Below are 18,543 nucleotides of genomic sequence, written 5' to 3' on the forward strand. Positions count from 1 at the left end.
TATCAATTTAAAAGAATGGTAAGCAAATTTTCGTCTAGATATAAATATAAAAGTATTATGAAAACACATTTATTTTTATACCTAATCATATTTTCCATAGTGAGTTTCACTCCCCTCCCCGTATCTACACTTACTGTGTAATAACAATTTAGAATCTCCAATGCAGATTATAACCTACAGACAAAACGTATGTTTGGGGCCTATATGGACCCTGAGCTCTTGTAGGGGTCAATTAGTTTTAATGGATATTATAGAAAAAAAAACTATCTTTTTGCGGAGTACGAATAATATTATCAATTTTTTTCCATTAATTAATTAAATCAAATTACTGGGAAATAAAATTACCATATTTGTGATATATATTAGACAAAAATTATATATTTATATAAAATAATTTAAAGTGTAAGTATATAAGTGTTATTGTATTTGCGGCATGGCCTATTAATCCAATTTAGAATTGACGTCTTTGAGGCTCATATTACTTTCGGTAAAGCATTTTGAAGAGTTTGCAGTTCCCCTTTGAAATATATTAAATATTTTATGTATAATTAATTCACGACACTTAAATTAAAATATAATCAAAATGATGATTCGATTAAATTAAATAAAAGGATTGGCTCCATCCAAGTTATCATTTCTAGTGGTATCAATAATAAATTTTTTTTGATTGTTTTACTAATTTGCAACAGTGGTTTTGTATAGAATGCAGCTTATTCAAAATTATGTATAATAGCATATTAGGATTATCTTTTACATTTGATATCGTTGAAAAACGAATTAATATTTTCCTTGTTATCCAATATTTCGATATTTTGGGTGTAAGGGTTATAACGAACCGAAAAGTCACGTGGTATTGTAGCTGCGTATGCCCTAAGGTAAACATAAAATAATAAAAAAATAAATATTTTATTTCCTTTTAAAAGATAATTATTTAATTTATTTTTGAGAATTTATTTTTCCACATTTTTTTTTTGTTTCTTTTATTTAGGTTGTGTCAAAATTTATAAATTTTTGCAAATTAATAAAAAAAACATTTAAAACACAGCTTTAAAAAAACAAATAAACAAAAAATACGAAAAAAACAAAAACACCAAAATAAAATACGAAAAATGACATACTTTATATTACCTACTAGTTTTTTTCATAAAAATTACCCAAATAAATAAATTTTGAATAAATTTTTATTTAAAATTTATTAATTTCTTATTATTATTTTTTTAAATAATAAATTTTTGTAATTATAACTGATATAATGTATTATGAAAAAGGAAAGGTATAGATGACACTCTAAAATAATCAAATTTAAGTAAAATAAATCCTGGCCCGGTATGGGCTAGTGATCTTTTGGTGGATTATGCGCTAAAAAAATTCCTGTGAATTTTTGAACATTACAATACAATTACAATAATAATAAATAAAAAAGATGATCTTTGATTATTCATTTATTTTAGCCAAAATTTTACCAAGGATTTTTAATAATTGTTTAATTCATTTCAAATAATAAGGTAATCAGAGATAAAATCTAACTTCAAATAAGATACATTTTAAATCTTTAGGCTAATAATTCAGCTGTTTAATGGTTTCCCCATCCCCTGTATGGATGAATATATATTTTAAAAAAAATTGTACATCAATTTATCCTTCGCATCGGTAAAACTATCGGTGTAGAAGTATAATGGTTGATATTTAGTTATCGGATAGGGTTGAATCGCGGTTTTGAACGGATCAAATGGCCTGATCTCTGGCTTTTCGGATAAGGCATACTTTTGTAAAAAAGGATAAAATTACAACATTAAATAATGCAAAATTTTTTCATGCCCAAAAGAGAAAAGACTTTAGGATCATTTAAAAAAATATTATTAACGTATAGAGATCTTTGCGACCTGGATTCAAACACCACACCCTAGTACCGCGCTAGACTATGGGCTAAGCCAAACCGTTCACCCTCTATAATATAATCAATAGTCAGAGATAAGCAAAGTTGTTGGCAGGTATTAATTTTACTCCAGAGATGTATGAACAATAATGATAACCCGCTTTCTATAAACAATATTTGTTGCTGCGGCACCATTATAATATGGTGCTGAGTGTCCCACAAAAGTAGCTATCATAACTAAAATATATCAAACTGAAAAAAAATTAGGTGGATGATAAATGGCCTGAAAGACCAAAAACTAGGGCTGATTACTTTGCAGAAGAATATGGATATACATATTTTGACCTTATACTCTAGCATCGACTGAATTGGGAGGCCATAAGCAATGTGTAGACAGATGCAGATCGAAAGGACAATTAACAGATTATTATTCATAATAATATACGTTTTATTCTTGTTATAACCTTTCTGATTTAACTTATAACATTTCTTACTTATTATTTTTATTTCGATATAACTTTTCTTGTTTTTTTAATATTCAAATTATATTATATATATAGAAGTTATTTCGTGAAAAGTCAATTAAAATATAATATTTTTTTGCAAATATTTTTGCGTTTAAATAAGTCAAAATATAACTTATCCAAAGCTTCCAAGAAGCTTTACAAGGACCTAAATTAAGTTTAACAAAAGTGGTGGAAAAAACTACAACTAGTTTGCATGAATCAGCTGTACGATAGGAGACTTTTGGAGAGCTCGTGCTTCTAAAACAAGTACTAATTCTTTTTCATATGCATTGTACTTTTTTTCTTTCTTTTCAACAACCTTCTTAATTCGAAAAAAAGGCGTAACTCCCTAATTAAGCTCACCAGTCTCGAAAGACTTCTAAAACAACTCTTGGTCACGCAAAAATAAAATAGGGAGTCATACGCTACCATTTTATATTATTTAAATTCCTGATAATCTCACCCGTCTCACCTAATTGTAAATTTTCTATTTTTATTTTCTCTTTAGCTTTCACCTTTTCTGGTGGTAAGCTCCTTCAACATCTCTCTCCACTTTATGTTATTCATACAATCTATTGCATCTAATTTATACTTCTTTATATTGGCTCTAACTTTATGGCCCTTTTGAAGCTTTGGCCTTCCTCTTTTACGTTTGCCCATCACTTCCAAACTCTCAACCTTATTTCCTATGTAGTTCATAGGAGGACTTCTCATTTTATATATTAAATAAATATATAATTTATATATGTATTAAAAATAAATTGATACTTGCAACTCTCCAAAGGAAGATAGAACTCCAGCGCCATAAGCTTTCATTTCGCCTTTTTGCTTACAGAGTCCGAACTCAACCGTAAACCAATAACACTTAAAATTAAATAAATTGATAAATTTTTATTATAAAATATTATTAAACGTTTAATTTGCCTATATAATATTTCATTTTTTTTTGGTCATATTTAGCTTCAAAACAAGTTATAAAGAGTTAAATATGTATGCTGTGATTCTGTTAGACTTGGTGGGAAACTTTAAACTAATAACGTTATCATGATTAGTGTTGTTAAACGGCTCGTTTTGAGCCTATTTTTAAAAACGGCTAACTCAATATTTCATCCAGAATAATATTACGCAAGACTGAAGATTTTGCTTGTAGAAGGAACTAAGGTTTTGACATCTATTGGCGAAATCTCATGGCTTAGGAAATATTTTTCTGGGAAATATTGAGTTAGCCATTTTTAAAAATAGGCTCAAAACGAGTTGTTTAACAACACTAATCATGATAGCTCCCTAAAAATTTGCAGATTATATTACTGTTGACAATTTTTCTATGTATTCATCCGCGATTCCAAGGCTTGCGAGACCAATTTCTTGAGAGAACTGCGCGAAGCTGGGATTGGCGAACAGAGGTGCGTGGCCAAGTAGTTCATGGCATACATCACTATTAGTTTTAATAAATTATAAACAGTTTGTGATCCGACATATTAAATAACAATTTTTAGATATCAATTTACTGTAATACAATCACTAAAAGTGATAAATGAAAGTCATTAAATATAGCAGAAATAATATAAAACATATATCTTTAAATTAATTAGGCGAGAGTTGTGCACATGCGCAAACCACTCTAGAAAGCTATTGAGATGGGCCCCCTCTTCCGTTTACTAAAATATAGAATTGATACTGACTATGTATATTTACTGAGGAGGATGTCTATCTAAATAATTCCAATAATTTGTTTAGAGGTTTGAAAGGCATGGTCATTAATATTGCAATACAAAATCCGACCACTCAATAAAATATGTAAACAAACTTTAGCCCATTTTTGCCCATTCCGATAAAATAACAATCATTTTCTTTCCTTATTTTTACGAACTTGGGCAAAAATGAGTTATAGTTTTTCAAAATATGAGACTACAAAGCTTACGGTTCGGGTGTGTACATGGGAACAGAATGGTGACGTATGTATTGCGTGCAATTAAAGACTCTGAAGGCTAATCCAGCTAAAAAGTCTCTACTTGATAGCAAACCCGCTACTGGTCTCAATGTAAAACCTGTACAATCTATATAGTATAAAGATTTTTAAAAAATAAATATTATACCACAAACTAGTTTATATATGTTTATCTAACTAACTCTATAATATTTTAACATGTACCATAGGCCTTAGACAGAGGTGGGAAGGGAGATGGATTTTTCCCTAGACAAATTTTCTTAGATATCGTTTAATCTCATCTTCCTATACACTCAACCTCTCTTCAATAAAATCTATGAGGAAAAAAAATTAATAAAGATTAACCTCTCCCTTTCCTACCTATAAAAATTATGGTTGAGCTTATGACATGTATAACAAATACGTCAAAGATATTATAAGTAGTAACATTGATTGAATGATTATTCATTACTTTTATGACTTGTTCAAATTATATTATAAAAAAGCATCTTTTCAATAAAAAGGGATAATTTAAAAAAAAAATGATGTTTATGTCCGTCAATTTGTACCAACCTTTCAAAAAATTTGACACGTCTTCCAATTGTGGTATATTGTTTTCGGTGTAACCGCAATTGTCGGTCAATAGAGGGAACACGTGATTAAATTCTCTGCATGCGTGGGTTGGATACAATTTGGTGAGCTCCTTGTATATGGTAGACCTGGGGTAAAAGAGAAATTTAAGTTATCGCATCTATATTTATTAAAGCGTTGTTTTAAATAAAATAAAACTAATTAACAAAAGACGGTTTTCTAAATGGTTTCCTAAGCCTAATTAGATACATAAACAGTTACAACGTTAGCCCATACGATACTACAGAGAGGCCAGACACAGAGGTTTTATAATATGAACCTCAAAAGCCACTAAACCATAATAAATGAGGTAATATAAAAGTTAGTGAGAAAGTATATATTATAATTTCTTTTTCTATCTATCTAATATAGGAATCTTATATTCATACTCGGATTTATTGTTAAATTTAAAATCAAATGAAAATTACCAAGTTTTTATTTCCTGTGGAGTGTACTCGACTTTAGGAATCGGTTGACCACTATAATAAAAATCATATTACAATTTATTTATTAACATATAATTTATAAATCAATTAAACATGTAACATGGAAATTTTTTTTTTAAAAGTTCCAATGTCCAGCACGCTAGGCGAATTTAAAGAGATAAAGAGTTATAACTAAAAAGATTTATTTAACAAGATTATTTAGTAAAATTATGAAATATTCATCACATTACTCTATTATTTTATATGATTTATTACTGTTTATAATCCATGGCAATTTGGGCGATTTCTTTCCTACGTTCCCTGTAGATCTGATCTTTGAATCCCTAATGATATTATATTCATTAAATAAATGGATAATAAATGCGGACTTATTCTAAATGAATATAGTTTATAACATTATTAAAAGATATGTTCGCGTTAGAGATATGCAAATTACTGCCCGAGCAGTACCCGGCTTGAGCCCAGCCTGAACGGTTTTTGGACCGGGCCGAGTCGGGTTTAATTTTTTTAAAATAAATATGCTGGTTGGGTCGGGCCCAATATTTTTAAATAAATTCTGGCTGGGCGGACAAATAATTTTTATTTTCGGGTCGGGCTTTTCGGGATAAATAAAAAAAATTTCGGGCAGGGCATGAAAAATTAGGTCCGACGTGGAACACTAATTTGCGTACCAAAATTTTTTTTATTTGGTAATATAAAAAAAAAAGATATATATTCGTAATATACCGGATGATCGGATTCCAATTCTGAACCATATGACAGAATTCGATTCGATATTTTGTCCAAATCTTTTATTTTTATAGGAAACCACGGAACGGAATCTATAACGATGTCAAACAAAATTTTTAGATGTAGGGGTAAAAAACGCTTAACCTCTTTTTTTGGTACTATACCACAGCTGACGAATCAGATATCCGCCACAAAATTTTTGATCGAATTTTAAAGGGAATCTTAAAATCATACTTATTTTGTTTATAAATAATTATTTGTGTTCTTTTCTTTTTTTTTTAAAAAAATATATAACTAATATTTATAATGCAAATTTCAAATATACATAATATATATATATATACGTTATAAAAGAAGCAAAAAATATTGATGTTAAAACTAATCATCTTCTGACGAGGCTGCCCATTAGCCCTGTGAATACCTATGGCGAATCTTTGTCTTAAGAAAAAGCCTTCGCGAAGTTCAAGAGTAAGTTTACTGAGAGCCAAGTTCCTTAAAAAAAGGGTAATGCACGATTCCCGACTCGTTTTTGACTTTAATGGGTGGTGGAACTTATCTGACATTCAATAAAGATCCGACATATGCTTGTCACTAGCATTTTCCTTGTGATCGAGACCGATATAAATCGAGCTAAAGACTAGGTCGGGCTTTGTGGACCCCTAGTAAAGAAGACGTCATATTTATTCATAAAAATATCTAAAGATTATAAACTATTAAGTAATATAAGACAGTTATCAAATATAATAATGATTATCATAAACTATCCAGCTTCCATATATTCTTCACCCCCACTAAAGAAAGCTCCATTGTTCCTCACCAACCCACGTGATGATCTCGTTTTTCCACCATCCACCAGGAAAACCTCATTCTCCTGTCAGAAAATAACTGATATTTGATGTATTATTTTAAATTTATTTCTTCTTTTTTTCAACAGCTACAACACCTAGTTTTAAAAATGCTATTTCTTAGAATCAAATTAATAAAAATATATATTAAATTGATTCTTGTTTAGTGACTTTAAACTGTTATTTTAATATTTTATAATTAATTTAAAATTTTATGCCAGCTTTTTGCAAAGAGAGTCAAAGAATGGCCAATCAGCTTAAAATTGCCATAACATGATGTAGAATGTTCATAGGAGGTTTTTTTAATAATATAATATAATTTTTAACTAAAAATAATGTATTAAAAAAAGTATTTATTTATGTTTAATATATTAATGCAAAAATAAAGGGGGAAAAAAAATACATGTATGACAAGGTGGAGTCTACGTGACCCCAAACTACAAAACACCGCTATAACTTATGTCATGAACCACCCAACAAAATCAAAAATTGATGTGCGCGTATATATATTTTACCTAAAAATATTAATTTACTAAAATGATCCAGACAAAAATATCGGAAACAATTTTAGGTAACGTATTTTCTAATGATCGGAGTCTTCATAGCCCCACTTGTGCGACGAAAGGGGGTTAAATTTATGCATGAATCTTGTATTTATCTCCTAAATTTCTAATAAAAATATAGAATTATTCTAGTCGGTTTTATTAATGCGTAAAATATTTATATCGGAGACCTGTAGACCAGCATCAAAGTCCCGATCTCAAATAGCTTTGATTAAGCTTGAGGGTAATCGAAATGGGCATTAACTGGGTGGAAATAAATATAAATTTGGGCCAGTTTTGATCGTATCATATTTTTTCCCCTCTACTAGCATTGCATATCATAAATTTAAACTGTATATCTAGAAAAAACGTTGAAAAAAAAAATTCACAATGGATCTTTTAAACAACATGAGCTTTCTCGTTCATTAGAATTCGATAAGAAACTATTGACAAAATTTAACCACAAGTGACTAAATTTTTCAAAATAGGAGGGATTGTAACGAAATTTTATTAAATTTTGCTGAATGATTTAGTCTTTTCTTATATTAGGCGTAAAAGCTTTAAACTCCTCAACCCATCTCAGTTTAAGGAGTGATTGAGTAACTATACTCTCGGGCAACTGTATATATTTTTGTTAAATATATTTTTATATATCAAAGTTTATAACTAATCTGCCCAGTGCCTACCATCCCCTCTGAATATTTGTGCTATAGGTTGTGGTTATGTAACTCTCAACTATCAAACATTAGAAATTATATTATTTTTTTTGCGAGATCGTATTTTATGTCGGGATTGCTTTGCCCACATAGTTTTAAGGATGTGAGGATACGACTTATCCTACCAAGTATCCCTTTCTTTTTGAAATAGGTTTTATAATTGTCAGCTCAAATTTTGATAATAAAACTAAACGATATGACTTACCTCTAATCCAATTTTTTAAATTTATTTTATATAAACACATCTTGAAAACCGTCAAACCTTTATAATGAGGGATCCCTTCGCTATCGCTTCCATTCACGTGACCATTTAAAATACTTTCTTCTGATAGGTGAATACCATCCGAGGCTAAGATCTTGATAGAGCCAGTTTTTTTCTTCAAATCCTCAAATAAATTTATAACGTTTTTATTTTGTTCTTCGTCTTGATCAGATTTATTGCTTGTTGGTTTATTTTCAGTGTTAAATTCGACCAAAAAATCGTAATAAGTTTTTAGCGTTTTGCTAGGCCGCGATTCGATATGGTTTAAGCTGACGTGGTGTTTCTATAGATTTTTAATAAAGAGAATTACTTTAATTTTCTTTCTTCTTTCCTTGCTTCCTTCCTTCCTTCCTTCCTTCCTTCCTTCCTTCCTTCCTTATTTCCTCTTTCTTTCTTAAATACTAAAATTGTTGTTAAATATTACTTCAAAAATTTTCAAAATTTTTGCCAAAGCTCCTATGGATTCAATCAGCGAAAAAGTGATCCGCATTCTTGGAAGTTTCTTAACCTCCAAAGCTTCTCGTATCATATTTTTGTCCCACTAATAAACAAAATGATTTATTTTTATTTTAGTTAAATAAATATCGTATCCTGTTCTTGAATCATCATTAAATAGATATCAGGATATCTTCTTTCGTTTTTTTTAAACGAAAATTTAATAATTCGATTCAAATATAACGTTCATTCCTTAGGGCATAGCCAAAAGGGGAGGGGGACGTGAGAACGCCCTCTTCCCTAAATTCCCCTTGTTTTTCGTGTAAAAATAATTTTAAGCTAAAAAAAACACCCATACCCTCTCCTCCTTCACTCATTCAAATGTCACTATAAAAAATAGTAAAAAAAAAAATTCGGAAGAAAGAAGGCAAACTAATTTAAAAAACCATACAACTCGGTAAACTGCCTAAGAGTGATTCCCCTCCATCTCCATAGCGTACTCCCTGGCTACATATGATTCATTATATTACAATAAGTTGACTCACGTGGTCCCCATTTTCTGTGGCGTGTTCCTCGACAACCGAATTTTTTTGAGTTGACACTGACATAATATTTCCCACGGATTTTTCAATCAAGCAGAGGGGTGGTTAACTTAAAAAAAAATAATCGATACGGTTAAAAAAAATAAAATAAATATTTTATTTATTTATTGCACATTATAAACGCGAAAGTTAAATTTAAAAGTATAATTGCATTTTAAAGAATAGATTTTCCAACCAGGTATTTTTTTACAAAACATTTTGCTCCTCCAGGATATAAAAATTTTTTATTTTTTCTAGTGTCACTCACTAGCATTGCCAATTTTTTTTTTTTTTTTTACATATAAAAGCAATTTTATTTTATATAAATTGGACTAATACATCGATAGAAATATTTTAAATTGTAAGGGAAAACTATTGTCATTGTTGACAGTCAATTATAATAAAAAACGTTAAAAATTTATTCTTTCTTTATGGATATTTGTTTTGGCAGCTTTTACGTATCTTTAGCATTCATCATATATATAAAATAGTTATGAATATATATTTGTTTCATTTTTTATAAGATAGATTGCGCTCCTGATATACCTTTCCATAAAAAGTAGAGTGTAGTGTTTTATTATCATTTCTTCCCTTTTTTTAAAAACAATATAATATTGGTTAATGATGCTTACTACCAAGTGAATGTATGGAAATATTTTAAATACCAATCTAATTTGCTAAATACCGACCAAAATTTTTTAAAATGTAATAAGACCCTTATTATTTAATATATTAATACGGAATCACGTGGTCGAGTCCGGCCTTCTATATATCATCCCCCCAAGGATGGAACCACCAAGTTAGAATAAGAAAAAAAACATGAACATTCCTGGGATTCGAACCCGGGAGCATAGGATAAGTAAGCCAAGCTCTTGCTTACTAGGCCATAGAGGCTTTCCAAAAATCACGATTTTTCAAATATATATTATAAATATATTTGGTAGTGCCTATCCAAATGAAAAATGAACAAAATTCAAATTTGATAGATGGTACCTTAAGGTACCAAGCATAATTAACCTATAATATTATATAAACTACAAATTAGCTTAGAGACCTTTATACACTTAGTGTTGTTAAACGGCTCGTTTTGAGCCGATTTAAAAAAACGGCTAACTCAAAATTTCATCTAGAATAATATTACTCAAGCCTGAAGATTTTGTTTGTAGAAGGAACAAAGGTCCCCTAAAATAAAGTGATTTGGAGATCTTTTCTACCTTGAAAAGTATCCTACTGATGAAGCTTAAGACTGATGAAGCTTAAGCGTTATATTTCCGTTCCTATCGAGGGCAACTATAAGTTTCTACACTTATTTTACCATTTATCCATATAATTTTTTTTAACACTAATTCTTTTAATTTTATTATATTAATATAATTTATGGTTTTTAAATTTCGGCTTTTCATCTTTTTGATAAAATTATTTTTAGTTTTTCTTTTATAAATTATCACTTATTAATATTTAAATTACGTTGCAAATTTTATTTTTATTTTTAAATATAAAAATTTATTATTTCAAATCATTTTTTAAAATTATAATTAAAAACATATGTTATATATTTATCGAAACAAAATTTTTAATTTTTAATTTTAACTGTTTCGTCTTAAATTTCACGATTGGTCAATCCATATAAAAATATGTCAAAAAAATAATAATTTTATTTATTTATCAAATAATTAGGGAACAATATTTTATAAAATCAATATATATTTTAATTTTTAAAATTAATATCAATTATCGAGATTTTGTGGAGGGGAGATAAAAAAATGATTTGTCAAAAGTTTTATAAAAATTTAGCGAAAATCAACCTTCAATGGCGTAAGGCTAATAGCCTTTATAGGTGGCGAGGGGGGGTCGTTGTGCCCAAACTGTTTCAAAACTTTTTAATCGCTCAAACGAAAACTGATGTTTTAACAGTTACGAAAAGTTTTTTAAACAAATGTTTTTCGATCAATATTTTTATTTTTTAACAATTTTAAAAAATTAAAATATGTTTTGGCGACACGTGATAAATGTAAAATTCTATCTAAAAATTAATTTATTTTTTAAAAAATAAAATCAGATTTTTCGGAATAGTGTTGTTAAACCGGCTCGATTTTTTAAAATCAGCTGATTCAATACAAAAGAAAATTACTCGATAGAAGCAAAATCTCCGGGCTTGCGTAATATTTTTTTGGCTAAAATGTCGGTCTAGCTATTTTTAAAAATTGTTTAACAACAACACCACCCTTTCGGAGGTTCTCCAAAAATTTTAGATATCCTAACTTTAAAGAAGGCCAATCCCTCTTTTCTAAAATTTATTAATTCTCAGGTTGTGTCCAAAATGTTTTGTAATTAATTTGCAAAAATTTATAAATTTTAAGAAATTTTTTATCAAAGCATTTTGGACACAGCCTTACCAAAATGTTAGAAAAATCTGAGTGCTAATAAAAAAAAAAGCAACAACAAAGGGGAAATAATTTCATGTTTAACGTCCTGCTAGTGCCAACGTTAATAAAAGAAAAATAATTTCTATGAATAAAAAAAAGTTTAAATTTACAATCAGGATATATATCGAAAAAAATTTTTTTTTTACTATTTTTTAAGGATGTAAATCGAAAGAAATTTTTACGATTCATATATTTAATTCTTCCTTTTATATTTCGGAATAAAACATTTTTTTGTTAAGATATTATTTTGAGGAGATGATTAAATTTTTGTTTATATTATTATTTTTTTTTGAATAAAAAATAGATTTTAAATTTAAAAAAAAAATTATGATGTATATAATATAAATTTTTAAATAATGTTATATAGGAAATAATATGTATGTATATATATATAAATATATCAAAGACCTGCAGACCAGGCCCTAAGCCCGTCTCGTTTACCCGGACCGGTCCGTATTTTTATTTTTTTAAATATACCCGGGTCGGTCTGGGCCTAAAAAAATTTTTTTTAAATACACGGGCCGGGCCGGATATTATAAAACCTAATTTAAATAGTCATTATTATTAGCTATAAAAATTAAATATTTTTAAAAGCATCTAGGCTGGGCCCTGAAAATGGTACCTCTGCAGTTCTTGGATAGATATATCGTCGGGCCAGAATCGGAGTGCTCCACTTGCGCAAATGTTTAAAAATGAGAAAGTCAAAATTAAAGTTTAAAATCAAATATAGGAAAGAAAAGCTTATTTGATCAATTTTGACAGATTGGCAAAAATTAATATTTTTTTTAAAATCTAGTTTTTGTTTCCACTTCTGACTCAAAAATTTTGAAAAATATCTAGTGGAGTACTCCAATCAGGCCAATAATTTTTTTAAGCTTATAAAATATCATCATTTATAGTTGTTTACGATATCATCAAAAAAATTTAATCGAAAAAGAATTATAAAAAAAACAATATATTATTTAAGGGTCAATGTATTTTATTTTTTAAGTGCGTTTTTTATATATATATATAATTTTAAAAATATCATTCTATCAAGAATGTATTCCGACATATGTTTAGGGAAACCTATTCTTTGATCTTTTGGAAAATTTTGCCATGAACTTTTGAACCTGATAAAATTTTCATCATTTATTTTTTAATAATTTTAAATTATAAATTTCTCAAAAAATTAACGGGTTGAAAGTTCATAGAGGTAGGTGGTATTTCTAAACAACTAGAATAAATTTGCGGTATCAGACTTATAATTTTTTTTTTTTAAAAAAAAAATACCTTGCTTAAAAAAAAGTAGATCAATCTTATAAATAACTAGTGTTGTTAAACGGCTTATTATTCAGCAAAATATTACGCAAGCCTGAATATTTTGCTCGCAGATGGCACAAAGGTTTGGACATTTAGCGAAATCTCAAGGAACAGACCATATTTTTTTCTGGCTAAAATTTGGAGTTAGGCCTAAAAATCGGCTCAAATCGATCGATTTAAGAACATATTGACCCGAAAAAAACCCTTTGAACGCTATAGCATATTCAATGAAAATCTCGCAAGACGAACAATTAAAAAACAACTTAAATTAACAGATTATAAATTTAATTATTACAAAAAAAAATATTTATTAAAATTAACCTCACATTTTATTTTAATGAATAGTATAAACACATTGCTTATAAAAAAAAATCATTATAATATCCTATTACAATTTCGTATATTAAGAAATAAAATAGTTATTTCTCCATTGACGACAAAAATTGAGATTTTCTAATCTCACTTTTAGTGTTTGTAAAATGGCTCGTTTTTGAGCCGATTTTTAAAAACGGCTAACTCAGTATTTCATCCAGAAATATAAGAAGCAAACCTGAAGATTTTGCTCATAGGAAGGAACAAAGGTCTAGATATATATGTTCGAAATCTTAGATTTAGTCAATATTTTTCTGGCTAAAATATTGAGATAGCTTAACAAAACTACTCACTTTTAATGATATAAAACACAAATTTATATATACAAATTCTTTTTTAAATACCTGAAAATTGATGACGGAATGATTATTGATATAATCTTTATTTTAAATTTATCAAGTATTAACTCGATATATCTTTCTTTATTAATTTATGTATTTGTTTTTATTTTTAAAATTATAAAAAAATTTTTAATGGTATATTATGCTAATTTCTTAGTAAAAAATGATAAACTAATGATATTTTCTTTTATATATTTTTTTAGAATTATTATGGTTATATTATTATTACATCATCATATTTAATTTGCATTGCCAAATGTAAATGTATATGATGTGGTATGATTTTTATCTTTCAAAAAATATATTTTTTTAAGTATAATTGTTTTTTGTAAAATGAAGGTAACCACCGAATATATTAATTAACAAAAAATATATCAATTTTTTTATATATATATCAATTATGTTTGTTTTTACTTGCCAACATTTCGTATTAGTTGATTTACTTTCTTATAACGAATATTAATATTTTATATTATACATTACCACCAATGTGCGAAAATTAGGCCATGTATAAGGGAAAGAACAGCAATAGAGTGTTACTATCCTTCTGCACTTAAGTCAGAGATTCCTATATACCCCACTAAGCCTCTGAAGTAAAATACCTTTCTTGAAATTATATCCCTCTATTCCAAAAAAGCGGCAACATCTGATTTGTTTACCCGTCTCCTCCGCCCCCCACTAACTTGCTTCTGAATTTCTACTATTTGGTTTTCTTGAATCAAGTTTAAGTACCCTTTAAGCTAATAGCAGTTAAAGAAAAAATTTTAATCCGCCCGCCACCCGCCTATTGAGAATATTTTAGCCCGCCTGACCACATCAGACCAAAGCATGAGCGGACATGGGAGAGCGGATTAAAAACCCGCTCATTGCACACCTCTAACCTATATCATATGATAGAAACAATAAAAAATTTTAGTAAAAAGGGGGTTCCTCTAATTTTGAAACAACTGCTTCTGTATATACCCTTTGTAAAATCCAAATTTCTATAAAGAATATGTTATTAAACTCGTTGGCATATGCCAAAAGAGTTGTTATTTTCGGTTTCAAAAATGATTCAATATTAAAGTTGGGTCTCCATCCTTGGAGCAAAATTCTTTAATAATATTTTTTTTTGAAAACTCTATAAAGTCTTACGTATTCTAATGGTATATTTACCTAATATCCACCCCCCCCCCCTTACTCTTGCCAATCCATTTACTTATATGATAATTTTTTCACCCTTTTATTTTTCTTAAAAATATAGCTTTTCGACGCGATAAAAAATTTCAATATTATTTCCCCTCTATTTTTTTTAAATTTTATTTCGGTAAAATTATTATAATCACAAAAGAATGAATATCAAATATGAATATATAATTTCACTATTCATTTTTTTTTTCTTCTCATTATAAATACTATTTTGACGGTTGAGAACTATCTAATTCTGATGAAATGTTTCCGAAAAAAACCTATATTTTCTAAGACTAGAAAGCTCATTTTGCGGCGAATGGGTATTATGGGTATTCCATCTTTACAGCCCAGTGATATATAATTAGTTTTTAAAAAGCGAAGAAGATCACGAATGCAGAAAACGATATTAATAAAATTGATAAAAGAATCGAGGAAAAAGTCAGGGATCAAGATCTCCACTCAAAAAAAATTAGCAGATTTTATGCCTTGTCATATGATAATGATTCCGTAGATTCTTACATTGTACCTTTGTTGGAGTATAGAGGAACAATGACAAGTATTTATAAAGCTGATTATAATAAAAATCGTGTTAAAAGAAAATTATTCCAAAATGGATTATGGATGTAGCAACCAAGTTTTCAACTATTGTCATAATCAATTTATAAAGGTGAAAAATATTTTTAAAAGGATAGGAAAAAAAATCAAATCAAATGATGATAATGGATTTGTGAATATTTTAAAGAAAAAGTCATCAAAATCGCTCAAAACAGAGGACTAAACCCGAATACGGTAAAATTGAAAAAGTTGAAAATTGAGGAAACACAATAAGGGGAAATCAAGGAATCTAAAACCAATATACATAATAATGCAAGGTAACTCCTGGGAAGATGAATCAGCCATCTCAGACTTCTAACTAAATTAGAACAAATCTATAAGGGAATTGGTGATCTAAAAGAAAAAGAGGAAAAACTAAATTAGCAAAGACTCGGAGTTCAGAAGTGGTTCATAGACAACCCTTCCTTTCCCTCTGATCTTCCTTAAGCGCCGTTAAAAAAAAGCCTTGCTTATGAAACTGATCGCGTTTCTATATATATATATATATTTTATTTCTTATATATTAATTTCTACCCTAAAATAAATATACATATACAAAAATAAAACAAAGTTTAAATTATTTTTGCTAAGTTACATTTTTTTCTTTTTTCATAGTTCATCAATTTATTATGGACAATATAACCATGGTCTACCCTAAGAATCATAGATCATAATAACTATCCATTTTTTATGTAATAACCAGATCTAGCCCATCTGGGATCCTATGAACCACAGTAGAATATCAATCTTCTTTTAATATTATTATTTTAGAGGAATTTGAAGGTTTAAATATTCATATACATTGTTACGACACAATGTTATTTAAATTTTCAGAAAAATCTTTTTTTGTTATCGAGGAAATTTTTATAATCTTTAAAAAACACAGTTGTTAATTATTTTTTAACATATTTTTGCTCTCTTTTATAACCCTATTTCTCGGATCAAACTGCGGTTAAAAAACATTATATGTATACTGTCACTATTTATTAGTCGTTTTGCTATCGCTAGGCTCGCTCTCTTATTGGTTGAAACCGATTAATTTTTAATTTTGACAACCAATTTACAATATTTTATTTTATTTTATTATTTTTTTAAAATAGATTCATATTTTTATTTTATCGTAAATTTGTGCAGAAATAATTTATTTAATATTTTTTTGTAAAACAATTTATAACCTAGACTAGCGTTGTTAAACGGCTCGTTTTGAGCCGATTTTAAAAAAGGGCTAACTCATTAATTTTAGCCAGAAAAAATATTGCCTAAGTCTCGAGATTTTGCTAATAGATGTCCAAACCTTTGTTCCTTCTACAAAGAAAATCTTCAGGGCTTTGATATTATTCTAGATGAAATATTAAGTTAGCCATTTTTAAAAATCGGCTCAAAACGAGTCGTTTAACAGCATTAACCTAGACTATCAGACTAAATAAATGCTTATTTATTTTCAAATTAACAAATTTGAGTTAAACCAATTAATTTTAGTAAAAGTGAAAATTGTTATAATAGTTCGGCAAAATCAAATTTACGGAATATGTTTTATTTTTGGAAGAAATTCATAAAAAACATGGAATCATGCGGACAATTCATCTTCTTATCCGATGATTGCGGTAAATTAAAAAGCTCGGGGACAGGTTTCTAAAATGGATAAAACAAAAAATGGCTAAAAAATTTGGGAATCTCGCTATAGAAATCTCCTAGAAAATTTTTTAAAATAGTTTACTTTATCAAAACAAATATATAACTTTATACAAATAAATTTTTTACTACGCCTACAAATAGTGTTATTAAACGGCTCGTTTTGAGCCGATTTTTAAAAACGACTAACAACTCAATATCTAATCTAGAAAAATATTAGGCAAGCCTGAAGATTTTGCTCATAGAAGGAACCAAAGGTCTAAACATTACATTATCGAAACCTCGAGGGTTAGTCAATATTTTTCTGGCGAAAATATTGAGCTAGCCGTTTCTAAAAATCGGCTCAAAACGAGCCGTTTAACAACACTACCTACAAATTATTCCAATTTCTTATAAAAAAATAAAATAAATATCTTAAATACAAAATCGCCCATGAATATTATACTATCGACGTATATTAATTATTCTAATTTAGACGCAATGAAAAATATACACAAATTTTTGCATAAAATTATATTTTAATTTTTGAAAATACTCAAAACAGATTTTAAAAAAAACGAATATCCCTTTTTGAATGGGGAACTTTCCTTTTTTTTTTGAACTGGGAACCTGGAATTTATTTTATAAATTGTAAATATTATTTTCTTATTCTTTCTTTCTTTCTTTCTTTCTTTCTTTCTTTCTTTCTTTCTTTCTTTCTTTCTTTCTTTCTTTCTTTCTTTCTTTCTTTCTTTCTTTCTTTCTTTATTTTCTTTCTATTTGATATTTTTAATGTGCTTTCATTTTTACATATTTTATAGTATAATTTTAATTAATATAATATTTTGCGAATAACGAATCAAATATCATACTATTCTATTCGCATTTTTGAATAAACATATGGTCAGTGTGTGCAGATATCAGACATAGGTAATAAATTATATTCCGTATAAAATTTATCTTTCTTTATTGTATGCAAGGTTATGCATTTGACTTTGAGTTCCATAAATCACATAATTTATCTTTGCAATTTTATCAATTTCAAAGTTCCCCCCCCCCCCTTTTACAATTTTTTTGTTTCCCAGAGGAACTTTATTGACAATTTATAGAGCATTCGGTTATTCTTATAGCCGCCATTTTTAATGCAATAGTTACAAAATATAAAATGAATAGTATTAAAATTTAAGCAAATTTAATTTTAATTTTAAATATTAGATGCATTCTTATATTTT

The 18,543-nt window shown here is 28.0% G+C and overlaps 1 protein-coding gene across 2 annotated transcripts; it reads right to left on the reverse strand.

Annotated features, from left to right (window-relative positions):
• Nucleotides 1-285: 285 nt before the first annotated feature.
• Nucleotides 286-14,099, reverse strand: LOC135927259 (phenylalanine-4-hydroxylase-like). 2 transcript variants are annotated; one of them, XM_065463213.1, is made up of 14 exons: nucleotides 13,940-14,099; nucleotides 9,460-9,565; nucleotides 8,904-9,020; nucleotides 8,480-8,762; nucleotides 6,112-6,206; nucleotides 5,641-5,708; nucleotides 5,368-5,418; nucleotides 4,883-5,028; nucleotides 4,304-4,439; nucleotides 3,691-3,817; nucleotides 3,151-3,246; nucleotides 1,630-1,763; nucleotides 755-870; nucleotides 286-517 (listed from the first exon to the last, which is right to left on the reverse strand). In XM_065463213.1, the coding sequence occupies exons 2-14, from the start codon at nucleotides 9,520-9,522 to the stop codon at nucleotides 474-476; spliced, it is 1,476 nt and encodes a 491-aa protein (XP_065319285.1). In that variant the 5' UTR covers nucleotides 9,523-9,565; nucleotides 13,940-14,099; the 3' UTR covers nucleotides 286-473. The 2 variants fall into 2 exon arrangements, with proteins under 2 accessions (XP_065319285.1, XP_065319286.1); XM_065463214.1 differs by lacking the exon at nucleotides 13,940-14,099 and adding an exon at nucleotides 12,068-12,197.
• Between the last annotated feature and the right edge of the window lie 4,444 nt (nucleotides 14,100-18,543).

The sequence above is a fragment of the Gordionus sp. m RMFG-2023 genome, chromosome 3, assembly GCF_954871325.1.
Source record: "Gordionus sp. m RMFG-2023 chromosome 3, tfGorSpeb1-WG-v2, whole genome shotgun sequence".
Classification (NCBI taxonomy): Eukaryota; Metazoa; Nematomorpha; class Gordioida; order Chordodea; family Parachordodidae; genus Gordionus; species Gordionus sp. m RMFG-2023.